Source organism: Molothrus aeneus, chromosome 1 (genome assembly GCF_037042795.1).
Source record: "Molothrus aeneus isolate 106 chromosome 1, BPBGC_Maene_1.0, whole genome shotgun sequence".
In the NCBI taxonomy this organism is placed as follows: Eukaryota; Metazoa; Chordata; class Aves; order Passeriformes; family Icteridae; genus Molothrus; species Molothrus aeneus.
Genome location: NC_089646.1, coordinates 9,751,801 through 9,779,624, shown reverse-complemented (window position 1 = coordinate 9,779,624; position 27,824 = coordinate 9,751,801). Strand labels below are relative to the sequence as shown.

The 27,824-nt window shown below is 38.0% G+C and overlaps 1 protein-coding gene across 1 annotated transcript in view; it reads left to right on the top strand.

The window, feature by feature from the left end:
* PTPRN2 (protein tyrosine phosphatase receptor type N2) overlaps positions 1–27,824 on the top strand; it is a 636,053-nt gene that overhangs the window by 218,496 nt on the left and 389,733 nt on the right. The window contains exons 4-6 of the mRNA XM_066551162.1: positions 3,943–4,060; positions 8,858–9,020; positions 22,377–22,833. Coding sequence (XP_066407259.1) covers positions 3,943–4,060; positions 8,858–9,020; positions 22,377–22,833 — 738 coding nt within the window. The remainder of the gene's footprint in view (positions 1–3,942; positions 4,061–8,857; positions 9,021–22,376; positions 22,834–27,824) is intronic.

Below are 27,824 nucleotides of genomic sequence, written 5' to 3'. Positions count from 1 at the left end.
AAAGCTATGCTGTATTAATTCTCTTAAGTAGTGTGTTAAATATAGTTTTAGGTTATAACAAAATGTTATAATAGAAACTATGCTATGTAAGATACTTTCTTTCTAAAGAAAGGACTCACACTGAGATATCAGTCACAGGACACCTAAATCTTTCAGAGAAAGAGAATTTATTGCCCCATTATCAGGAGAAATGAACTTCCCACCTCGCTCAGGATTGGAGATGCTGTCAGGATTAAGAGGAAGAGTTGAGGATGACCAGACAGAATCCTGTGTTTGAATGGAATTTATGTGTCATGTATGAGGTGTATGAATATTCAACAGGTTATTGTTTTTAAGGGTTAATCTTCTGTTAACATGTGTCCTTTTTTCGGGCTTATGCTGCCCAGAAAAAGGTACCCGGACATCCATAACTCTTTGTTTCTATTGTCTCATATTGTCCTAATTCAAATTGTCTCATATTGTCCTAATCCAAATTGTCCAAATTATTATTACTCTTATTGTATTACTATTTTTATAACCATTTTATTACTATTAAACTTTTAAAATCTTAAAAACAAGTGATTGGCATTTTTCACAGTGGGGTCTCACTACTATCAATGACCTTCAACTGAGAGCAGTTTTGTGTCTGCTGCCGTTGTCGCGGTGTTTGCGTCATTCCGGTGTCCGCCAGACTCCTTCTCTTCCCTTGGCATTGTCCCTCTGTGGGAATTTGGGCTGGGAGAGCAGGGCCTGGGCCTTGCAGCCACGGGGGGGATGGATAATCAGGGGCTGGGCATCCCCCACGCCGCTCCCCGGCAGTGACATGGAAATAACGCGCGCACAAGGGCTCCGTGTGATCCTGCTCAGCTCCGCTGTGATCCTGCTCAGCCGCTGGACACAAATCGCAGTAATTGGGTGGCCAGGCCGGGGCTGTGACGGCACAGGGACAAAGGACAAAGGGAACAGGAAATTGCCATACGGCGTCATATGCTCCTTCTCAACCCTAAATTCTGATTGCGGCTGTCAGCCTGGCATTATGGCTCTTGCGTGCGGTGTTTTATTTGGCTCAGTGTGTGGGAGATGTTTTTTTGAAACTGAAACAATGCTGGAAAATGATTGGCATGAGGTTAACTTTAGGCAGGCTGCAGTTCCTGAGATCGTTGCATAAGAGACAGAAATATTGAATTACTGGCAAGGGGATTTTTGAATTAGTTGAAATTTGTGTTTTTCATCCTTGTCTTGTCCTAACACTGAAGTGAGTTAAAAGTGCTGGAGATACAGCTGAGGAGAGCATATTCCCTTAACTCTAGTTCTTTCTAGCTCTGTAACAAGTGGTCTGTTTTTCTTTCATCTATTTACTCTTTTTTAGTGCCATAGTTACATTTTTTACAGCATTAAGGATGACAGTCCAGTAGTAATATAATTACAGTAATAATAATTTGGACAATGAGAATTAGGACAATATGAGACAATAGAAACAGAGAGTTATGGACATCCAGTTATGGATTGGTTTGAAATGCATTAGGAAAAGATGTTAAAATAGTGCAGCACTAGGAAAAAAAAAATGCATTGAAGATAACAACAGACATACCATTCTCTTGACTAGTGAGAACAGGCTTCATATGCTCTTATACTGAAAACATTGGGGTTTGTAGGCACAAAACTCTGTATTTCCCAGGATTCAGAGATTAATTTCTTATTTGTATGCAGGTACCATGGATGACCTCTTCTTTCTTTGATTTGAAAAAAGCTCTTCAGAATAATTAAATGTATTTTTCTTCAAAGTTTATGTAATTTATTGTGTATTTTTTAGACTTTAATAGGGTTGGTATTGGCTTAGAGAGTAAAACTGTAGTAATTTTGGACTCATGGTTCATGAATTAGTAGTTTTAAGGCTATGCTAATGATTTTACAATATATGTATTCTAGCTGAACTTTCTCTGTTGCACATTCTCCTAAAATTCAAAGTTATCTTCATTTTTTCTCCTTCATGAGAAACAGAAATGTGTAGTGCTAGACAACAGAGAAGTAAAGTTGAACATATATATATACATATATAAATAGGTATGGAATATATCTCAACTTTGTTTTAAAAATAATTTTAATTACACTACATCAAAGTAATCATAGGTGCATAGTGAATCATTTATGTGTGTTCGCATAAAAACATGTTCTGAGCAGCCTTAGATTTAGATTTTTGAAACTATTTGAATCCATCTTCTTACATGGCATCTTTGAAAAGGTGATATTTGCATTTGAAAAGGATGAATCAGAAATAAAACCAGATTAGAGAGAGACAGATATTCTTTCCCCTCCCAAGTGTCTGGAGTAATTTACTGTTGCCAGTAACATCTAATATGGCTTCAGGTGAAGTGTTTCCTCAATAAACTTGAGTAACATTTTTATTTAAGGAAAGGAGAAAGGAGGATCACAAGTGGAACTTCAGAAAGCTTTTTTTGTTTGTTAAAGCCTTCATGCATGCTTACATTGGTTCCACCTAAATCTTGCCCAAATGGGACCTTTCTTTTTTCCCCCCAAATCTTGTCTAAATCCAAGACAACAGCATAGTTTTAATGCTTCCTAGCCCTGTATAAGCATATACTGAACTTATTTAAGTATCTCCTCTCTAGGATGAAAATTTGCTAAATATTAAAGTAATTTTTACTTCTGCACTCTCATAATTGCCTCCTTTGGCATAACAGAGAAATATGCTATTAAGGCTTCCTTTTTAATTCTAGAATTTAGTAAATAGATAAATAATTCTGCTTCAATGCAGTGGAAAAATCTGAAGAGCCCAATGGTAAAGCACCTGTCCCAGGTAGTGAGATGGCCAAGTTCTGAGTTCGCCTGAGGCTGAGGATGCTTTATCTTCATCCCAAGGGTCTGCCTCCACCAAAAAACCTCATGTTGACTCCAGATGGTGGTGAAGTTTATAATTTGTACACAGAACAGGGACTGAACCAGAAATCCTCCTTCCAAATTGTAGCAACTTCTCTTCCTGCTTCTACCAGCCAGATCTGACTGCCTGCATCTGGTGCTAGAGAGGATTTCTCTTTAGGTGGTTTCTTACAGGAAGAGATTTTCAGGATAAGCACATCTGGAACTTCTATCAATATTCATTGAGAGACTTTGGGGTATTGGGCTGCATTTTGGTATTGGGCTGCACAGGGCAAAACAGCAGAAATTCTCTTCAGTTGTGTGATATTTAGTTATTAGATATTTACAGAGAATTGTATCGGCAAATTTGATGCTCTAAAGTGTTACTGTAACATAAAAAATCAGGTAACAAAGTAAAAAATTTGTCAGGTGTTACAAATCAGGTAACAATTTTGTTTGGGATTATATCATTATTTCAGGTGTAATTATTGAGAGATTGGAAGTGCATGTACTTAACGAGTCATCACTGTCATTTGCCTACATAGTTGTGCTCACCCCTTGCTGAAAAGTTCTTTGTTGCAACATTTAAATATCACTTAAATTGACCTCTACGTGTGTTATACTAAAACTTGCAGTACTTGCTCCTCAGTGTTTGAAACCTTAATGTTTCATGGGGAAAACAGAGGGGGCAGTGTGCTGTGAATGGGAAAGACATGAAGAACCTTTCAACAGACACTAGCTAGTGGGATGATTTACATAGCTGTCCAAAATAACCCCTTTTATCTATTAAAACTGGTTTACAACTAGCTAAGATTCTGCTAAGAACGAAGGCTTTCAAAATGTCCTTGCATGATTTACTGTCTTCCTTCCATTGCAAGGAAGTTTCATTAGCAAAATTTCATTGACAGAATTTCACACAGAAGAGAAGACTCTGTAGTTCACTCGTGGGTTCCAACCGAGTGAGGCTTCTTTTTTCTTTTTTTTTTAATGTTGTTTATATAGGACACATTTTTGCCAAACTTCCAAGTTGTTAAATAGTAATTATTTTTCACTCCATTTTTGTTTGTTTGTTTCATTATTTATCAGGTTTTACCTGGCGAGATGATTACACCCAGCATGTTATTGGTCAGGAACTCTCAACCATTCACAAAATCCACAGCAGACGCCCTGATGTATTTGCATCTGAAGGATCTGACACAGGAAGGTAAGTCTTCTGTAGTGGTTTTGCTTGGCTTTTGGAAAGGTTTGCCAATTATAAGAGGTTGGCCCAGAAGCAGAATTTAAAAAAATTTCAAAAGCCACTATCTATAGTAAAGGTGTCCACCAGTGTTCAGGGGACAGAACGAATTAAAACCCTGGTCCTTGTTCTTCTGTTAATCATCAAGTTAAGGAAATACACTTTCTATTATTATTTAAGGTGTCAGAATTCAAAACATCAGGCCTTTCATTCAATTTATGCACTGTCTAGTGTCAGTTCAGCCATCCCTACCTATGACTGGCTTAAAAAGGCAAACTTACAGTAGCTCAACTACAGGAGATATTTTATTCTGGACTGAGCATTGAATGACGTTCTGAGTGACTGATTGTATTTTCAAAGTCAAATTCTTCCAAAACATACCTATGATTGAATTGAAGTCCATAGATTCCTAGTGGTAGTTGCAAAATTTTTTCAGAAAGGAGAGATGCTTTCAAGTTCCCATGACAGAAAATAATGTTGGGACATGGCTTGAAAGGTATTGAGGGGTGAATTTGCAGTAATTGGTTGCAAGACACATCAGTAATTCTGTAGCGTGATATGGTTGAACCTGCAATTATATTATCTTCATATATAGTTAACATCTAAAGAGACTCTTTTACCTGGTCTCTTCTGTCCTACAGGCTTTTAAGTGCAACCCAACCACACAAACCCCAAAATGAAGTTTTAAGAACAATTAAAAATGAGAAATTTTGCTTTCTCTTACGTGGTTTTAAGAAATACATTCTCAAAACTAGTGAAATTGAAAGAAAGGGCTTTTTGTTAAAAAAACTTTCATATAGTGGGATAAATTTGAGCTTCTAGCCTTGATGGGCAAAATATTGAATGTTGGAATTTGGATCTTCATGAACTGCAGTATGTGGTTTGCATATACTCCAGATCCATTTCTTTTCTGGATTACTTTTTTTCTGGAAATAAAATGCTGTGTAATTGATACTTCCCAGTGTCTTCAACTGCATTTGCCTCACTTTTTTTTTTTTATTTAATTCAGAGACTTTGACCCTGTATTTCACATGTTTGCTGATTCAAAAGCATTTCTTAAAATCACAGCACTATTCAGAAGTGCAGTAAGGTAGAAACTTAATGTCTAAAGAAGATAGTGATCTAAAGATTACCATAAAGGTGATAACAACATGTGGTTGAATCCATAAACATGTTTTCACTGCTTAGGTACACAAAATGTCAGTATTGAATGGATTACTCTCAGTAGATGGTATCAGAAATGATCTTCAATATCTTCTGGGGATTTTTTTTTAAGAGAGTGCCTAAAATTTTTATTCATGAGAGTAAGACAAAATAGGCCAGATTTTCATGATACCAAGGCCATACCCTACAGTGTTCTCAATTTGTAGTTATATAAAAATAAAAATATATGAAGACATAAAAAGTTATTTAAGGTTTAGATTGAAAGCAAATGCTCACTTTTAGGAATCCCTGGTTTTAATAAGTTGTTGATGTTTTACATTTTTAACTATAAATATGTGTTAGAAAAAAAATGCAACATTTTGTATATTGATACTTCAAGAACATCAGAATTTCAAATGTGTTCACGTAAAGCAGTTCCTATTGTGGATAGATTTTCTGCAGTCACCAAGCTGTGCTTCTGAAAGCATTATCTTATGTGCCAACAGTTTAAAGCACTAATTGATTTTTCTGGTTGTCCATTTGCAACGTGTTTTGTAGGTCAGAGAACAGTAGGAAATCTGGTGTCTTGTAGATTCTGATCAAGTGTGTTATATGTTCAGTGTGCTCAGTGTGCTTGCTAAAATCTTATCAGATAATAATTAAATAATTTAAAAAGCAACTTAGAGTAAGTATCTAATTATCAAAGAAACATTATGTCGGGAAGACCTTTTATTAAGGGTAACGTGTGTAATAAGACAATATGAAGTCATACTAATGAGTCATTAATCCCCACAGAGCTGGTGAGAGCAAGAAAATAGACTCAGACACTTGAAAGGTAAATTGACTTAGGCTAAATTAGTGCATATAAAATCTGATGAAACAGAAGACATGGATTTCATCTCAAAAAAAAAATGCTGAAACTGGGAGTTTGATTTCAAGATGAAAGTTCTTTCTTTGTTGGCTAACTGGAGTGTACGTGGTATTTCCTGGGTCCTTATTAAATTTCAAAAAAACCTCTCTTGAAAGAGGGCTCAAGATAAAGGAAAAAAGTCCACTCTGCACAGAGGGAATAAATGTCAGTTGTGTTCATGGGTGCAATTAGGCAAAACCACAAACGTTTCCAGCAAACTTCAATGTATGAAATGGGGTATAGTATTATTTCTATAATAAACCATCATTAAGTCGGTAATAAGATACTCTCACCATTTAAAAGGGAGGAATTTATTCTAAAATGTGTGGTTTCTATTAATTGGGGAACATTCCAGAAATAGCAGAGGTGCAGTGATTTAGATATTTCCACAAAAAAAGCTTCTAAAATGCTAGAGTTTGTAGGAAATACATAATTATTTCTGTATATAAATAATTATATGTGGTATTTTCTTTATACTCTCAAGTTCATTGTATGCAAAGTCATCTTTCAGAGCAAATGAAAACTGAAAATACTTCCAAATAAGTGCACAAAAAGAACTCATCTGACAGTCATATATCCTACTCACCCAATGCTTTTATATATTTCTTTCATCCATTTTCCAATATGATTTGTCATATTTAAAATAAATACTTTAATTTAGTTACGATAATTGGTCAGTTAATGCATTTTCATTCCTGAGTTAACAAGGTGATATAGTGGTGAACTGCAAATATTTTTTAAAATCTTTCAGATGTATTCATAGTATCTCAATAAAGTTGTCATCAAATGAAATGTAAAACTTTGTAGTCTTCTACATTTTAATTGTTTAAATGTTTATAGCATAAAATATTGCATCTAATGTGGAATGTAAATATGAGTGCAATTATTGCCTCCATATGAAAAATGTGAAATCTTTGACCCCAGATTTTACTTCACCAACCAGTGACAGTGACCATGTATTGTAAATAATGGTTTGAAAGGCCAACTTCAATCCTGTCCTTTGTCCATTCAGTTCCCATTAGCTCCAGTGGAAATCCCTGGGGCAGAATTTGGTCTGTTTTTTTTTCTTTTCATTTTCCCTTCCTTTTAAAATTAGTGAAGAAAGCAGAAGATAGGTGTTGGAATTAATCAAAGGGTGAAAGGTGAATGTTGGCACCTGGGATCCTTCCTATGAAGAGAGCCCGTTTGGTTTAGTTCATCTCTACTGAAGCAGAAAGCACAGTGCTCAGGTTTTTCTGAAACTGCAGAATAGTTTTGGTTTGTCTTTAAGCTGAAAAGAAGGTGGATAATGTTACCTGCATGTCCACACTCCATCAGAAGGCAGAATTGAGAGCTCTGGAATAAGAAAAAAATGCAAACAGAATGAGGAGGAAGCAAGACTGATGGTAAATTATATCAGGTTTGCTGTAGTGCTCTGTGCAGTACCCCTTCTTTTTCCTGGAGTTTGTGTCCCTGGTGGGAACCTGCTGTTATACACTCGGGAGAAATGGAGGATTTTTCTGGTGTTTCAAGGTGAGCAAACCTGTGAGCACTGTTGGTTGCAGTGCCACCACAGTAAATTAGATTATTAATTACATTTATTAGTGTTAAATTAGTAGGGACACACTTTTGGTACAACTGTGAGCATGGAAGGAAGTCTGTTAATTTTTGATTAAAGTAATATAATTAAACCCCAGCTTTGGAAAACGATATAATGGTGCTCTCTCAAGCTGTGCCTCTACATTAGTGCCAAGATGTGGGCTGGTAGAATAAAATTTCATTTACAGTGGCACAGAGATGTTGAAAGTCAAATTCATTCACTGAGCTGTAAAGCTCTTCCACCTGGAATTCTTCTTCACTGGAGAAGTGTGTGGGCATGTGAGTAGGAAATGGTGACACCAAAAGGTGATTTCCCTCAAGCAGCTTCACTCACAGGGATGGAAGAGGGCTGGGAACTTTCTCTCTGCTTTCTTGCACAAGGAATGAAATAGTTACTGATGCTGACATTTAAATTATCATCACCATTTATGTGTTGTTGAGATAGATGAGGACAGCTGGTAATAATTCAGATTCATTGCACACAGCACTCTGAATCCCATATAAACACCTCCACACTGCCATCATTTAATCTCATTTCTAGCTTTTCTTTGCAAATGTCACCAAAATCTGTCTAAACCACTCAGGAAACACCACTATTCTGTGAATCCCAGGCACATGAGAAGATCAGAAGAGATATTTGTTCCATCTCATTATTCCCTTTTCAAGCTTTTCACTGGAGTTTACTTGCTCCATTATTTCTGCATATCCAGTAGTCTTTCTTCTATTCTTTATGTTGATGCAGGGCCAAATTGGCATTGAATCTCATCATCATTCAGCAAGTTTTTTAAATCTTAGAACCATCTCATATTTCTTTGGGGTGCAATCTAATCATGTGCATTTTCTTTTTACAGGCATTTTCTTTGCTTTTGAATATGGCTTTGCCTTGATGTGACATTTTATTTGATTTACTCTAGAATCATTAACTTTGATGCATGAAATAAATTGTTAATAGTGCAAGATTTTTTGACTGCTTTTGCTGAAACATTGAATTTTCTATACTTTTCTGGTTGCTAAGCTTTTGAGTGACTTTCCTGTTATGTATTGAACTACAGTGGCTTGCAGTGCTTTTTTAGTTGGCCACTTTGTACATTGGACAGGCTAGTAACTTTCTTTTCCTTGCTTTTGCTGTGCAGGACCTTGGGACAGAATGAAGATAATGAAAGAAATTATGATGTGGAAAATAATTTGAACTTGGCCAAGTCTTTTCAGCAATACCTTAAATATCTCAGAATTCTCTCCCAGTCTGCATCTAAAAATTTGTATCCAAGGAAGACAAGTGACAAAGCTTCTGTCAAGGTAGTATTTTTAATGTGGTTCTTACATTCTGTGAGTTTGGATTCCTTTTTCCCTGAGTTCTCATTTTTTTAAAATTTCCCCTCTGTCTGAAGACCAGGCATTGTTTTTTACTGCCTCCTCCAGTTGATTATCATAAATGCACTAAGTTTTCTCAAAATTAATCACCTTCAGTATTGTAAATGCTTCTGCTCATCAAATCTGGAGCATTTTACCCTAATTAGGGATGGATTGCATGTGATGAAGAAGGAAGAGTGGGATAAAGCTGGTAACATTTTGATTGGCAGATCTGAAACTGCATCTGAACTACTCTCTGAAAACCTGGCTGAACTACCTTGTGAATTCTTGTTGGTGTTTATGCTGCTTAGGGTGCAATTCATATAATCTTTGAGCAGATTTTAATAATGGGTCTGATGAATTGTGCATCAACATTTCCTATTTCTTATTGATCATAAGGAAATCCTACTGTGACTAGTTAAGGTTCATATATACTTTATAAATGTACAGATAGCTGGCAAGATAAATCACAGCCAATAAATCTTGAGTATTGACTATGTCAAAAACTACAAACATGCCTGTTTGGGAACTAAAGCATTTTTTCCCCTTCCTAGAGAAAATCTGTCTCATTCTAAGACGCAACTTGATAAATTTATTAAAATTATTGCACAAAGGGGTTCCATGCAACAGACCTTTATGGCCCTGTATCTTTTGCTCAAAAAGCAAAGAGTGCACTCTTTGATTTTAAAGAGCTAGGCTGCTGTTACAGAAATCCTTTACAAGAAAGTGTCTGTCCTATTTCAATGCATACAGTATAAATACAAAATTTGCCAAAAAATATACTGAAGTTTTAGGAAAAGTATCAGGTGAAGAGACTGTAGTGCAAAGCCAAACTTCTTTAGTTCAGAGAATAATTCAGGGGTACCAAATCTGCAACAGCAACTCCTGGCAACAGCACCAGTTGTAGCAACCATTTAGTCATGGTTGTTATTGTTGTCAGAAGCACGACTTCCCAGATTCTGACTGACTTATTAGATACACTACTTGTGATTTATGGCACATAAATCTTATCTGGGGCAAGAGGAGCTTTCAGGCAGCTCTGAGGAGGGATCAGGGACCACCTTGGTGCTGCTTTTCCTCCACTCTCTCCTCCTGGGCTCTGGCTGCAGTGAGGATGCTCTGTTTTGAATCACTGGCTTTCAACAAAAACTTGCTCAAGAAGTGTTTCAGTGGGTCTGGTGTTGTCATGCAAGTTCATAAATAATCCATATGGCTGAGACCTTCTGTGGGGAAGCCTGCTGTGATAACACCACCCACCAACCTTATCGAGTGTTGCCATGGAGATGGGTACTCTGAAGCCTGGGGGAGTGGGATAAAGAGGAGAAAATCTGGAAGTGAAGCATGTAGAGGAGCAAGTGGTACACTTCTGTTTACTAAGGAGCATTTTGAAACAACAGACATTGAGTCAGATGTGTTACCTATAATTGAAAGTCAAAAAAAGAAGAAAAGAAAAGGAAAATTATTTTAAAAACTAGTGATCAGCTGTGAATTTTAACTGATCCTGGAGATGTTTCCCTATCCTAAGCAAATAAAGGCAACTGCTCTTGACTTTTTACTGCTCCAAGAAGCAGAAAAAAACTTGTAAAATTTAAAAATTTGAAAAGAGAAGGCAAAAAAGTGACTGAATGAGCTACCTCTGATGTGGTTGTACCACTTGAAATTGGAGATAGCTACCTTGTGCACTTTAATTGCAAGCTTCAAAAAATATCGGTACTTTATTTTTGTACTTAATATGTAGATTAAAAACCTACATTAAATAATTGTAGCAAGATCTGATCTTTTAAACTTTCTTGTCCTTTCCTAATCAGAATAAGCACAAGACAGAGGTACTTTACCCTACTTAGAACTGCAGCTTTTGGGCTTTGCCGTTCATAAAAATAATTTTCTTTCAAGTATATATTTACCTCTGTCACTTCATTCCTGCTGCTGGGGAGCAGGAGATGTAACACTGCTTTGGTTGCTCTGATACCTTACATGCTGTGAAGTGTAGCTGAATCTTGCAGAAATTTAGTGCTTCTTGACAGGCTTCCTGCATGGATTCAGGATCCAAGCCTGAGATCACAGGTCTCTGGCCAAATGTAAAACAAAGGAAGATAAAAGATAACGAGGTTTTAAAATATTCCTTATACTCTGAAAGTGTTATTTTGTATATTCACCTTAATAGATTTTACAAACTTGCAGTCTTCAGTTTTCCTACTGTCTTCCACTTGTATTATCAAAATAAAACTACAGAGCTTCAAAATTACTGAATAGATACAACACACACAGTTATGCAGAAAGATGTAAAATAAAACACCACAAAACTTAAAGCAGGTAACTCTTTTCCTATTTCCCTTGCTCAAACAACTGTCAGCTTGAGGCTTGATATAACAGTGACAGAAATAACACTAGTAAACTTAAATAATGTGATTGACCAAAGTTCCTATGGTGTCTACCATTTACTGCAAGAGCTTCTTTGGGTGATTTTTGAAGCACTTGAAGTTCATCACTAACTTAGAATTATTTCTCAGTATACAGGCAGTATCTGCTGCAGGCTGTAATCTAGCCAGCTGATAGTGACTCTGCCCAAAATAAATAATAGCAAATCAGAAGTTTGGTGTGTCTGTTTCCTGAGGGTTACAGTTGTAAAGAACATTTCACTTTAGTTCAGCTGAAAGGAGTTGTTCAGGAAATGGGCACTTGGTGGCATTTGTTACTTAAGCATTAGCTAGTGGGATTTTGTGTTTGGTTTAAGTCTTCCCCACACACACTTTATGGAAGGGCTTTATGAAAGTTTTACCGTTCCCAATGCTGAGTTATCAGTCATTGCGATTCCTTTTTACCAAACCTGGATGAAGTATGGAAAATAACAAATAACCATGTGGAAAATAACAATAACCATCATTTTAATGAGAATTGGTTTATCTTAGCTACAGAGGCAAGAAATGCAGAGGCTTCAAATCATGTGTGGATTGCCCTGCCCTTCTCCACTGCAGCTGGAATAAACTCCTCTTATATCAGAGCACCCAAACCCCTGAAAACCCACTGCACTGTTGGCATTCCTACAGAAACTGAGGCTCAGGGTTTTGTTGGATTTGGAAGACAACACGTGGCTGGTATTGCTCAAAGGTTTTAAAGGAGAACTTGCTGCTTTTGCTGCTGGTCTGCGTGCCTGTATTTGAATAGTTATGGGAGATTTTAATTGTGCTGCTTTCATCTGACCGAGAAAATTTTTTACTCATCACAGAAAGAGAATTTATTTGAAACCTGACCCAAATGTACTTCCTGCTGGACAGGCTGTAGGAATTAGGAAGTTGCCATCATGCCTGTGCTGTGGCTGTATTTCTTGTTGCAGAAATCTCATGAAGATTTCATGAATCTTCAGGCTTAAAGATTCATGGAATTGCTTTTTCTCCTTCCTCCTGACTTGGCTTCTGAGGGCTTCAGATAGGGCTGGTCCTACCTGCTGCTGAGGTCTTTGTCAGGCCAATGTGACATTCAGGTCCTTGTGGGTAGGACCCACAAGGGGAGAAAGAAAATTACATCAGATAGTATAGGAAATTTAATGAATTTTCTGTTGTTACTGTTTCTTTGTGTTTTAGTTACATTCATTTTTGTGGTAGACTTCTTGTGCAGATATTGTGATTACAGAAATCTCAATGTCTTAGGTATTCTTATACATATAATAGTAAAGATTTCTGGGAAAAAACCCCAGAATCTTTACATCAAAGAAGGCACAAATAAAGTTAAAGGCCTTTTTTAGAATCATGAGGGGGAAAAGAAACAGGTAAAGTGATGGGTTAGTGCCAGAGAGTTGTGGCTCAGCAGTGCAATGGAGCTGAAAGGGGAGAAGCTGCAAGTAATAATCATATAGATTATATAAAATAAAAATTCATATATTTGCTGGCCTAAAAAATCAATTGTTTGAATCTTTGTAATTGATGACCAAAAGAACTAAGATGTGTGATAATTATTTTAAAGAATTATTATTAATTTTAGAAAATCTGAGTGCATGAGTGCTCAAAAAGGTACTTTGAGCTTATCTGCAAATAATTGTTACTGTGATTAACTAGTAAGAAATTAATTAGTCATTGCACATTTTAAACTTGAAATTTAATTCAAAAGAGCAACACCTTTATTTATCTAATACCGATTTAAATACAGGACTGAATGGAGCTCATCAGAATTTTGACAAAAAGTAAAAAAACTTCCTGCAGTTTATACATTTAAATTCTATTTGAATAAAGGTAAAATTTAATATTTCATATATAAGAGACTATGTATAAAAATGTAATTCAGCTGTGCTTTAACACTTTCATAAAAATATTTCTGGAATAATAGATAAAGGAATGTCTCCTTGAAGCTACAGAATTGCCTCTCTATTGGCATACTTATGCAATGATAAATGGTATCTGAATATTACCCAAACATTGGTGTATTCATTTACCTGCAGCCATTACAAAGTAAGGAAGAGCTAATGCCCCTGCTTCACAGACAGATTAGACAGATTTTCTGAGCTCATGCAATAATTTTTTGGTAAAGCGTAAACTAAAAGCTAAGCCTCAGATCCCAGAAAAGTATTTCACCTTTCAGCTCATTCTCTTCTTCATGGCTCTTTATAGCAAAATAGAAACAATAAATCCTCCTAAAAAGCCAACAAACACACATACACAAAAAACCCCCAAACTAACCAACAAGAAACCCCACAAAATCCAAAACCAAACCAAAACAACTCCAAAACCCAACAAACAAACCCCCATAAGCACTGGAGCAGGAATCATTTGACCATATAAAGATGTCTGCATTGGTGCACATCAGCCTAAACTCATTCCATGATCAATGGAGGGAAAAAGAGAGTTTTCAAGTTGTGATTCATCTGTTTTAATTTAAGTATATTAAATGAGATGCTGCAATTTCCATCCTCTTGGCCATTCTGCAGGAATCTGGTGTAGATTGCAATTTTTTCTGGAAGGACGCATTTAAAGCTCAAATAGAATCATGGCTACAAAGCCTAGAAAATTGCAATCATCTTGTGTGTGGTGCAAATACACAGTCTGGTGATCTGATGTGACTTATGATTTATTTTTTGAAAAAATAATTTAGCAAGGGAGCATTCTAGTGCTAGTATCATGCTCAAGTCTTAGATCCAACATGTACTTTTACCCTCAGCCTATCAGTTTATGCAGAATATAATGACAGAGTTTCAACATCTAACACAGAAACCACTATTTCCCTTATCACACAGGTATCTGGAAAGGATTAATTATTTTTTCAATTATTAGAAGATGCAAGTGCCATAGAAATGTTATTATAAATGATCTGTGTCAAGTCTGGAGTCTTATTTAAAAGAGCAGTTAATTAATTTCTAGTAATTCCCAGATCAAACATAGATTGGTATTTTTAAAATCTCAAATACTGACTGGATAATAAGATTTAGTTCTTTTTCAGACCCTTCCCTTCAAAATCAACCTTTTTTTCCAAATACCATGTGTTTGGAGTTCATTTCTGTGATTTTTCCTGCAGGTTTCCTGTTTGTCTTGCAAATATTTACTCCCTGTACTTCAGTACATTATAATTAGTAAATAGAAGATGATGGAGCTGATACAAATTTTAAAGTGCATTCTATATTTTTTTCCATTATAATTATCAAATGGGAGAGTAGAGCTCACAGAAATTTAATATTACTTCATCTACCTCTGTGTGAGCATGTTGGTGTAGACATTTCAGGACAATGGAACAACAATTTCTTTATTTTTAGTGTGGGAAAAGACCTCAGCTGACCTCAAGAAATGGCAAATGGAAGGTTGCTTTTAATGGGGTTGTAGAGCACTGTTGTGGACATCAATCCTGTAGATCTCTATTCACTTGCATTTCTTAGGATAAAAGTATTTTCTAGATTCACATGTTGGAGTTATAAATATATTGAATTGGTGTTAATGTGCTCAACTTTTGGCAGATGAAGATCATCATGTTTCTATGAAATTCATCTTTAGATAATGAGATAGTTCAATATACTAGCATATGCCTACAGAAAATGTGTTTAAACATCATTCACTGAAACCTTGAGTAACAGACTTATTGGCATATGAGCAAAATGTTCTCAGGCAAGGGAAGCTGATACACCCTGGTAGATCTGTCAGCACTGATCACCAGGCTGCACAATTTCTACCATCGCTGTGGCTTCACTGTCACTCTTTGGTTCCTGCTGGTGGTGTCAGGGAGCTCCTGAATGCAGTGGCCTGGCAGAGGTAAAGATGCCCCAAGTCTTGTGTCCCCATGTCCAGGCAGTTGCCAAGTGGAGCAGGTACTGCCAGGAGGCACCACAGGACACAAGGTACAGAACAGAGCTTCCCACCCAGGAGAATCGTTAGAAATGGAGTTTGTTGAGAAGACAGGACAGACATGAGACATGGTCAGACAGGTCTATTGGTCAGCTGATTACATGCTGCCATTCCAGACTGTTCCTTTTTCCTAAACATCCCATAGTGTGCCTTGGGCAATGACAAGATGGCACCCAGAAGGAGTCCTGCATCCCTTAAGGAGTCCCACACCCCTGCGGATGTTAACCCCTTTCAGGGTGACCAGAGAGCTTTTTCCATCAATCATCTGGTGGGTGCCACTCCTGGACATGATGGCTGATGGCTCAGTGTGATGGCCCTGGATGGAGCCAGGGCAGGGGCCTGTCATGGTTTGACACTGGCACAGTCTCTCCTTTGGGACACCTGTCCCCACAATCTCTCCTTTGGGACACCTGTCCCCCCCATATTTTTCACCCCCTGGGGCTGAGGGGCATCAACACTGAACCCTCTTGGTTCTGAGGCATTGCCTCCCCCTAGAATGCAGTCTCTGTGTCACAAGGAACATGGTTCTGTCCATGGCTATACAAAAAGAGTCCAGCAAAAGCCACTCCATCATCTCTTCCCACTAGGATTCTTCTCTATTCTTCTACTATCTCTCACTCGGCCAGACCTCTCTCACACTGGCCCATTTCCTTCCTCATCTTCCACTCTATCTTCTAGGAAAGGTCAATGTTCTGTAAAGTTCTCATTCTCCAAAAAGGGGTTAAAAGCTCCTACAAGCAGCCGGCTGAACCCCCCCTCTTCTCCGTCCCAGCCGTGCTGCCGGCGCAGGCCCATGTTTATCCAGTCTCAAGGTTACAGTCCCAGGCAGCGGCTCTCCCTCTCTCTCTCTCTGTGTCTCTCAGGGGTGGCTGCCCGATGGCTCCCGGTGTCTCTCTCTCTCTCTCTCTTCCACCCTTCCACCCCCGGGCTCAGGCCTACCTCTCCCGGCCACATGGCTTTCCCCTTCCCCTGCCCAGCCAGCAGCTGGGCCCGGGCAGAGACCCGAACTCTTTCCCGCCGGAAACCCAAGAGGAGCCTCCCAGGGGAGAGCTCTGCTTTTAACCCCGTGTTCTCAGAGGCGTGTCCATGTCCCAATGGCCAGGTTAAATGCCAATATTAAAGTCTGAATATCCATTGGCCAAAAACACAGCATCCCAAAAAACACATTTCCTGTCAAACCACCACAGGGCCCCTTGCCATCAATCAGGTTATTGGGGGTCATCCACCCTTCATTTTTCCCAGGTGTTTTTATCCTTTATGTGTGGAGACAAGCCATGTATCCTAATGTGTAGAGCTGACTTTTTTTTGTTTATGATGAACTAATTGTGAATGCTGAGGAGAGACCACCCAGAACTTCTCCTACACCAAAGAAAATGTTTTGACCTATAGGATGGAGATGTGTCAGAAGGAAGGAGAAAATACAGCAGTTATTTATGAAAACTGAAGGCAATAAGTTACATCAATTGACGATAAAAATTATCCACGTAGGAGACTCTGTTGTGGATAGTTGAAGGGTAGGGAAGTGGATATGATCATTCCAAAGGAGATCAAGAATGGCTGGGAACATCTGAAACTAAAACCTGATTTTATTAAGGAGTAACTTATACATAAAAGAAGCCAGTGTATTGTCCTTTCTTTTCTTCTTTTTTTTTTTCCCCTTTTTTCTTTTTTGAAGGTTTTTTTGTTTAAGAGTGAAAGCCAAATCTCTGAAATTCTGAAATAAACTGACATTAAAGCAGTAGAGATTATTGAATGCTGTAGAGTCAGATTCTGGACAGTCCTGTTGCACTGTGGTTTCACAAGAAGGATTAGGAAATAAAGTCATGAATAGTTTCCATCAAAGCAGACTCTGAAGGCTCCTTTTGCTTGATCTAGTTTTTGACACTCTGAAGTACAGGATGCTAATTAACAATCTCTGCCACCTTCTCTGATGTAGTTCTTAAAAGGTTTCAAAGCTACTGTATTTTTCAGAAAGAAAATAGAAGATAGTTACAGAAAATTATCAATGAAATAGTAGCTCTAGTGAGATGACTGTAGTGTTGCCTGTTGCCATAAAGCTGTGAATCTGTGGAAAGGCCATGGCCTGATGCTGTCCCATCACTGCAGGAAGCACTGGTTTGGCCTCTTTTCCAGTTTCTGCATTCTGAATTAGTTTTCCAAATTCTTGAATATTATAATATTCTAGTATTATAATATTATAGTTAGTGAAAAGGCCATTAGCAGCTGGTAGAAAATGCCTTTGCTTCATTATTACTCAGACAATTGAAAATGTTCATTGGCTGTAGTTATTATTTTCAGATGAAGCTACCACTGGATTTGGTGCAGAGTATGTAAGGTCACATCTACAGCACGCAGAACTTGTCAAGGGAGTTCCTCCCTTTCAGCTTGAACCTGGCTGGAAGCCTGCTGAGATACCCTGACAGGAGAGCACTGGGTGGGCACAGCAGCTCACCAGCTGCAAGAATTAAGGCTTTGTTGTCATAGGACTTGCTGCTTTAGCTGTGATGCTCTGGGGACAGAGCTGTGCTGCTTGCTCAGCCCTACCCCAGGGACTTTCATGCTCCATCTACTCCATGACACCCATTTGGCACTCAGGTTTCATTGTTGGGTGGATTTCTGTCAATTTAAAGGTGAATTGAGCAGTACAAATTCCCAGGCTACCTTTTGATTCAGCAATCAGGCAGTGCCCCTTGTGCTGGTGTTTATTTTGGGGGTTCACATGAGTACAGGTAGCTCCCATGTGAGTGAGTTTGCATGAGGCAGGAGTGTGTGAGTCACAGAGCATCTAGATTGTGTCTGGTACAAAAAATCTAAACTTCTTTCAATCCACACAGTGAGTTAAGCTCTGAGGTAATTTCATTTCTGGTAGTCTTTGGTAAATGTTATTTTATCCCACCATAAAGATGGGCCTTCCAGTGTTTGTTGTGGTTTTATCTTCTAATTTCAGAGATCATAATGTCAATATCTCAAATAGTCACAGTAAATAAGAGTTGTAGGTGGAATCATGCTTCAACCAAATTTAGGGGGTAGCAAACATGGGTTAATATCTCAAATGCATCAAACAGAAAAACATAAATTGAGGGCAGAAGATTTCTTCGTGATGCATTTCAAAAGGATTTTTGTTAGCTCTATATGCCTTCGAGATTTAGCAAATGTATGTGCAAGAAAGGAAGTATTTTGTTATAAATTTGATTCCATTCTTTCTGCACATGGACAAAACATTCAAGTCAATCTGCCCTTTAGTGGATAAATTGAAGAGCATTATGTTTTATGTATCTAATCCTGCACTACTCTTTTAATTTGTATTTTTTAAAATAAAACATGTTGTTCATAGACTTTTGCATAGTGTGTCTGCATAATGTAATTTGGTGTGCCCTTCTGTGAATTCTCATGCAGAAAATGTCAGGTACTTACATACCTAAACCATACAAGACATTGCCCTAACAATGCCATCTTCAGAAAGATTAGTGTGTGTGGATTTTCTGTAATGTGTGAATTATTGAGATAGCTTATTTGAAAGGTGGTGAAGGAGAGGGAAACCCTGTGCAGATGGAGAAATAAGATTTTTTTTTAAACTGAGGGGTTTATCAATTCAGAATACTTTTCAAAGGCTTTGTATCAGTGATGTGAGATAATTGAACAGAACTTATTAAAAAAATGAAATGTTCCTCATAGCAACCAGGGCTTGTATTTCAACCCCTCTCAGTACAAACCATCTATATGGTAACTAGTGCATTCTTTATTCTTGTACATTGCACTTAATGTTTGTTTGGGGTGGGGTTTTTTTGTTCTATTACTGACAGTACTTCATATGAGTCATGTGTCATCAATCCAGAAATGTGTTTTCTTTCAAAAAATTCCAGCTCTATGTTTCCCTCTGCTTCTCCATAATGTCAGAAGATTCTCCAAAGGCACCAATATGGGAATTTACATTCTTTTCACTAACCATGGACTATGCCATTTAACTTTGACATTAATCAAACTAGCAATGTCCATCTTCAGGAGTGGGCTTTGCAAAACCCACTTCAAATAAGATAATCGCAGTGCTCTGCAATTGTTATTAATAACTTGAGATGTAAATTGTCTCTGGATTCTAAATTACATATTACTGATATTTTTGTTCTATATTTTTCTGTAAAAATTAGATGGTTTTTTTTCCCATACCACTTAGGCAAACCCATAGTTTAGGATTATATTTATCAGTGCTGCAATTTTACTTGAATTTCATCTTGCATGTCACATGTACTTCTGGTGTTTTGTTTGAGATGGGAGCAGCAAGGAAGGGGATTTTTTTCTCCTGCAGGTGGGAGATTGCCGTGCAGCTGTGAGACCCCTTTAATTAAAGTCAGAGTAAACTACATCAGAAGGGCTGCTGAGCTATCAGTGCTCTGCTTTAATTAGAACTGTTAATATTTCATCCCTTACTGCCCAAAGTGTGACCTGTCAAGCTGCTGAGAGGCTGCCCCTCCCTGACAGAGGTGCAGCTCTGAGCCCAGGATGGGCACACACTTAAATCCAATTTGTGCATGACCTCTTGGTGGGTTGGTGGTCTTTTCTTTGCTGATGTGCTCCTTGTCTGCAAGAACAGTAAATCACTGATCTGTTCATGCTAAAGGGTACTTGGACTTGTTAAATAGCTCATCAAAAGCCAGCCCACATCTCCTAACTCTAATCTTTCACATAGTTTGGGAGTATCCAGTAGTTTCTTCCCCTCTAACACTTACTAGTAAAGCTTAAGAGGCAAAATAGAGAGCTGGATATGGAACATGGATCCAAACTGGGGTGCAGTTACCAAGTTGGACTGAGCGATTTCTTATCTTTCCATGGCTGAATGGGGAATATCCTCTTGCCCCTGTTGCATGTCTCCCTTTCCCAGCTCCCTGTTCTTCCTTCTCTTGAGCCCAGGAGGTCCTCTGGAAGGCTGCAAGGCACAGAGAACAGCAGTGGGGAAGGCAGATGCCAGCTTATGTGAATTCTCAGTGAACTGCTCAGGGTGTCCTGGGCTGCTTTGTGTCATCCTCTGCAGCTTTCCTCACTCTGGAGTGAGTATCATTAAAGAGTTAATTACCCCAGGCAAAGACTCGTTCAAATAGGGAGATAAATGCATCTGACTGGAAGTTTTTCACATTTAGGCTTTGCTATTAAGCATGTAAACAGCGTTCAACTTGCATTTTGACAACTGGCTCCCCCTTGGAGCTGATCAGAGCAATGCCTACCCTGCAGCTGGAGCACTGAACCAGAGCTGCACTGCTGCTGTTTGATACAGTTCCCAGGGGACACTGAAATATTTCATACACAAAGCTGCTTGATCTCTAGCTCTGTATTTTTTGACACTGCTTCACTGCAGCCCAATTTCTTGGCTTTCAAAAAGCACATTTCTATGTTAAAGACCCACTACAGAAATCCAAAGCCTTGCCTTGGTAGATCACAAGCCAAAGTGCCTTTTGTCTCTGTAATAAAATTGCCTATACCATAATTCTATTTAAATCATGATATGGAACCGTGGAATGAACCTCTTCAATCATTTCTTAAAGGGAAGAAAACCCTCTTGGAAAGAAATGGGTATGAACATGTATTGTAAAATCCACTGGCTGTCATCAGAAGAAATAAAATTGTTCAGATGGAGAGCAAAATTATTGTCCAAAAATTAGGATCTAGAAAAAATCTAAAAGTAATTCCTCATCTCTGGAGGAGTTTATCAATCTTATTTTGGTTTTACAAAGTACATTAGCAAATACATAAATAATGATATTTCTGTCTGAATCCTTCTAATTGCTGTCCTCTGGAGTGTATAGTATCTTCACTCCCTCTGTATTTTGCAGCTCCCTCTGTCCTAAATCATTGTGTCATCAATGCACAGGGACACCAGTGATTCACAATAATTTATAGCAGTGAGAGGTGAAATAGTCCCTGTCCTAAGGTTGCCACAGTGTGATGGAGTTTGTGTGACAGTTTAACCAAGAAAGCACAGCTGAGAAGCAGGACCCATCCTGCAGCACACATACAGGATGGGATGTAACCTCAGGGAATCATAAACAAAGAATCTAACTGGAATTATTCTGGATATAAGTAAACCTCTCAGTTCAAAGTTGTGTTTAGCAAGAACTGAAGAAAAATGATTTTTGAAATTATTTAGGAGGATGGAAAGGGTTTGCTTAAAAATGAAAAGGCCTGCCTTCAGGTTGTGATCATAGCAAAAATGTCTCTAGGATTAAGTGATAGTAAAAAGAATGTCCATCTGGTGTTTCCATGAGAATAGAAACTGAAAATAGAAAACTGTACTGCAAACCCACCTTTCCACTTTTTATTCCCCAGAACTTTTTCAGTAAAAATGTGGTTTGAGCTTGATTGACATGTTTTTGACATTGTTGTTTAATTTGCTGTGGTGTTTTTCCTGAAAATAATACTTTAATTAAAAAACAATTTAAACATTGTTTATACTTCCTTTTCCACAGTGTCAGATGATATATTTATTAGAGATTTAATTTAGTGGAAAAATATTTCATTTAAATTAGAACAAAGTACTTAATGTATGCAAAAAAATTGCTTTACTTACTTGGTGTTCCTTTAAAAATGACACTTCTGATTTGACATGCTAGTTTTTGGTAAGTAATCGGAAAAAAAAGTAATTCTAACGGGTTAAGTAAAAACCAAAGGGAAAGTGGATTTATTAAATTTCCTTTGTCTGTCTGAATAGAAATAGTTCACACATAGTCAACACTGAGTTATGTTATTCTCTCTCTAATCTCTTGCTCTTGCTTTCTAATAATTTGATGAACTGGATTTTTGCACATTAAGTAGTAGTGCCTGTTTGAGGCACACTTATCAGTTTGAAGTTTGCAGTTTACATTTGCATTACAAGTTCCAATTACTGTTTTCCTGGCTGGTAAAGCACTGAGGGTTCCACCTCAGATCCCGGCACAACAATAATCCCAAACCAATTCTGACCCCTTTCCTCTTGCCCACCTTCTGCTCTCTCTAGAGCTACATCTACAATGACCCTACGAGGTACTACAGGAGGCAGAACCCCAAAGATCCATCCCCTGCATCCCAATCCCAGCAGGAACTCCCTGAGGGTGCCCGTGGCAGGACGCTCCGCCAGCGCCAGCCGGACAAGCTCCCGCCGGAGCCGCGAGCGGGCCAGAGGAGCCTGATGGCCGCGCTGCACTCCTACATCACCCAGAACCTGTCTGCACACAGCAGTGAGAACAGCCCTCCCAGCAGGACTAAAGGCTCTCAGGTGTATGCTGGCAGCTTGTACTCCACGCAGGGCAGTGCTTTTGATGGAACTCTTGCCCAAGGGAAAGCGGAAGATTTCAAAATGAGGAAGCTGCTCCAGCCGAGGCCTGGGCCTGGAGCGCTGAGGCCGACCCCTGAGATGCTGAGTCACAAATCTGCTTCCCAGGATGATCCAAAGGACCCTCTGAGCATCGTGGATGGTAAAGTTGATATTTACTTATTTTTTCTCACAGACATATTTTATGAAAAATCCTTTCATTAGGTCTTTTCTCCTGAGAAGCTTCAGCTTCTCCATGTTTTGCTGCTTTGGAATGTGATTTGGAGAGTTGTTTACCCAGCATGTGAAACTGTTTTTACTTGATGACCAATGACAGCCACCAGTGTTGAGGCTGTGAGAAGTCACAAGATTTTATTATCATTCCTTTCCTTTGCAAGCCTTCTGATGAAATCCTTTGTTCTATTCTTTTAGTATAGTTTTAGTATATAATTTCTTAATATAATACATATAATAAAATAATAAATCAGCCTTCTGAAACATGGAGTCAAGATTCTCGTCTCATCCCTCATCCTGGGTCCCCTGTAAACACCACCACAATTTTTTGCTTACCTGAAGTTTCCCTCATGTTTACTGAAATTTTTTTGAGAAAAAGAAAATAAAATTAGACATTTGATATATCTCCTAGTATTGGCATGTATATATCTGCCATAAGACAGTAATAATGTTCACCGTTCCAGCTACTCTTTCCCTGCAAACATCTACCCACATTCCTCAGCCCACCTTCCATATGCGTGCAGAAATATATGGCACTTAGTAAGACATAGCATTTATGTAATTTATTATATTTTCAAAGCATTTTACAAACAACGCATAATTATGGGTATATCTTTGCTATCAAATCTGTTTTTATGCATTCATCCCACACTATATATATAGATGATACAGAAATGCCTGGTTTTGTTCCACGTCTCTTTATTTAATTAGAAATTCAAGGACCACGGGTAAAATTCAAAGTTAAGCACAGAAATTAACTGTGAGATGAATTCTGGTGCAGAACCAGAGGGAGAGGAGGGAGAAGGGAGGAGTCTGTCAGTTCCATGGATAGGTGAACAAGAAGGTGGGATTGCATCTAGTTTTGTCTGGACATTCTGTAAAAATGAACCCATTTCCTGGATTTTAATCTTTTTTTTTCATAATGCTGTTTAACAATGATTGGATCACAGTTTTTTCTGTACATGACAATTCAACAAATACTTAAATTAAAATGGAGGGTAACATCCCCATGCTCAGCTGCACTCAAAGCACTGCTTTATAAGATGAATCTTGGGGATCATGTAGACTTTATAATTCCGATTAATTTTGTTTTTTCTTTAAACTTATCTAACTATAGATGTTGTTCCAGTGGTTCAGGATGCCTGAAAAATGAAAGAGTTGATCCCCCGCCATTGTCAAGCACTTATATCTGCTACACTGCAGTCAGCACTACCCCAATGGATTTTAGTGATATGTTAGAGGGTTCCTTTGAATCCTTCTTTATCATCCATAAGGTGCAGTGTTCTTTGATTTTTTTTTTTTTTTTTTGTTCTTTTAATAATATCCTCCAAAAACAAAACACACACAAACACACAGAAATGTCAGAGTTTCAGCAGAGGAAAGATAATGCTTGCAGTCTAAAGGATGCTCAGAAGTGAAAGCATTCTTGGTATGGTGCCCAGAGATAATAGGTTTCAAGGAATGAACTATAATGTAAAATCAAATCCAGGTGGCACTGTAAGTCTCTTGCACAGGTTAGACAATTTTGTTGCTAGACTCAAAACAAACTAGGCACATGCTGGTTTCATTATCCTCCAGCTGTTCCACTTCACCTTTCCTGGTAGGAGCCAACTGGGAAAAAAATGCTTAACACTTACAGGGAATAACATGTTTCACAATTCATTGGGTTGTACTACTTTGACTTCTCATATATAATATGCCCTATAGGAACTTCTGCCATTGCATTTGCTTTTAATTGTTGCATAGAGAAGGCATTATGAATTGCTTGAGGAGAAAATAATGTGGTTTCCTTTGTATTTTTGAGCCACTTAATAATCTCAACAAGAAAGTTGAGGTGAGGATGGACCCAGGCATATTCATTGCTTAAAATGCTGTCCACTGGAATGAAGGTGGTTTGGATTCAGATTTCCCAGGCTTGACCACACAACTTCTTTCTGCTTTTAACCTTTCTCCAATCTCTCTTGTGTTTATGGATTATTGTAGGCTTGTGGGTTGTTTTTTCTCTTGCACTCTGTGAACTACAGAACTGTAAAAAAACTGGAAGGATGGGGTGCTCAGTTCTCTGATCCATCTGATAGAGGATTAGACACAGGCACTGGACTGGGAGAACAATCCAGAAGGTACTGAGCAGATTAGTACTGAGAAGTGCTGCAAAACAGTGGCAGGTAAATTCTCTAACAAGGCACCCTGAGGAGAATTACAAAAGAAGGAAATGTGGAGTTATTTTTCTTTCAGATTTGGAAGTTGTTACCTCTAGGAGTAGCATGATGTGCGTGGGCACTGCCTTTGTAGTCACTGTGCAACAGTGGAATTGTTAATCTCTCCTCTGCACCAGCCATATTTAGAATTTGGCTCAGTTTTGTGTGGTTTGTTCTAGTCTAGTGTTTTTTTTATATGTTAAATATTACAGAATACGTCTCTCTGTTCCTTCGAAAAGGTCACAGAATTAGTAATTCAGATGTCTTAAAAAATAGCAAACTTCCATGTTTATGGAACAAAAATATTTTTTTATACATCCTCTCTCTGGCAAAGCTGGGATCACCATTCCATATGGTGCTCAGCTGCTGAGGCAGCTAACATGTGGTCAGTAGGGTGATGGGGTTGAGGAAGGCAGACCACACTGAGGAATTTCTAACAAAGTCACTGCTCCCATACCATGTGGTTGTAAGGCAAGCTGGCTTTGACTCTTGTGCCAGCAGAATATGAGGCATCATTTATATGCTGTACAATAAAAAGCTGTTTTCCCTGCATAAGGTGCTATTGTTACCTACTAGGGAATTCTACTGGTGGAGCTTATATTAAAAATTACATCTTCTAGGACATGTATGCTTTTACTGCCATTATGTTCCAGGGATAAAAGGCAGTTTGCATTTATCAGTTGCAAAGCTGGAGCTAAGGGAGAAATCTGGTTTGCAGTTTGCAAGCCCTGTGAAACATGACTGAGCATTGCTGAGTCTACTTAGGAGGGAGTCAGTGGGAGACTATAAAAGCTGTGCACAGGTAAATGCATGTTCAAGTACATGTGCTGCTTAAGTGCTGTGCCATTGCAGTATCCATCTGCTATTTGGTCTTTCTCCAACAATATTTTCTGATTTTAATAAATACATCATATTACTCAAAGGTGTTGGTAAACAGATGCAATGATATTTATCTGTTTATCAGTGTTATCCACTAATTTACAAATTATTACAAACATGGACAAGTGCCATAACAAGAAGTGTAAATATCCATATTTACCATGGACAAGGATTAATACCATATCAGTAGCCATGTGAATTTAGCAAGACTCTTTATGCAGACCTACTTTCCACCAGGCTGTTACAGACACTTTGGTGACTGTCCCTCCTGGGGTACTAAAAACATGATGTTCCTCATATTTACTGGCTTTGGTTATTGCCTTTGGTCCTTGATATTTTAAATCACATTGCAGCTGTTCAGAAAAAGTAGATATAATGCCAAAGTTTTACTCATGTCAATGCAGTATTTAGGAGTCTGTTTGATGAACTGTGCCCAGGTGGCAATGACCAGGGCAGGAATGCCAGTAGTAGAGGAGCAGGATGCTCCTCTACATAATATTGAGGTTTTAGTGAGCCAGAAGAACCTGTACTGAGCCTGTCACTATTATCTGGAATAGGGCCTGTGGCCATTCTTTTTTCATGTTCTTCTTTGCCCTGTTCCCCCATTCCCATTTGTTTGAGATTAAGACTGCTTTTTTTGTTGACAATGGATATTAAAGATGAGTCTGAAGATGGAGTGGAGAGATAAGACTGGGTTAAGAATATAGCTAAAGAGAAAAAGTTAGTTTGGAAAAAATTGAATGGAAATGACAAGGGTACATTGCCTGCATGTTGTTGAGTAGTTGATCTTGACAGCTGGCTGTGAATCAAATGAAATAAACAAAAATCTGGTTGTGTTACATTAATAAAACTCATTTAATTATATATGTCCTGAAATATAATTCTCTTTTAAGATTTGTCTTCAAATGATGTTTTATTTGTAAAATTTTAGTTTTGATTAGGATCTGACATATATTCTGTCTTTTCATTGCTGATTTTATTAGCTCTGCTTCAATAATTTAGGCTTTTCTGTCAAGATATTGTCCAATAGTTCTATAAAAGATAAGTTCAGAAATGATACCTAAGCAGACACAAGGCTCCTGTGGTAATGCAACAGTACAGTTTTCTTCCTACAGCTAAGTTTTCTGCATTGCTGCTCTGTGTAACATCCTCTCCACCTCTCTGCCAGGTAGCTCTTGTGCTTCTTGAAAAAGTGTCTTGAACTCAGGTTGATCAAGTGTATTAAAAAATTTTATTGTAGTTTGGATTAATTTGCTCTCATAAATTGCCTTCCTAAACTAAAGCATTTGGTCACTATGCTTTTACTAAATTATGAAATTCATAACAGGGGATGGATACAATAAAATAGAAGGAGACTTTTCAAAGTTTTCTCTGAAATATTGCTAAGCTTCCATCAAACTTCAGTATTAATTTTGCTTCCTCTGCATATCTTGGCCCAGAGAGTTTGGCACAGATTGAGTTTAGATCTTTGATTCACATTTCTGAGCACTTGCTTTCCTGTACAAAGCTTTCTGCTATTCCAATATGGTACCAAAATCTTTGTCAGCTGTCAGTTTGAAGTAACATCACAGATATAACCTGTCTTTTTTTATAGATAGTCACAATTAAGTGTACTTATAACTATGCTTTTTAAAGGAAATCTAAAAAGTGAACATTTTACAAGATTAGCTTGTATTTTATATTACTGAATTTTATAATTAAATTAGTAGAATTTTGTAATAACATCCAGGTGGATTATTGGAAAGATGTTTTCTTTTTACCTGGAAAAGAAAGTACATCAAAGAAACACCTTCCCTGTGTGTCAACACCCTCTCAGACTCACAGTAAATCTATTATTTAAGCT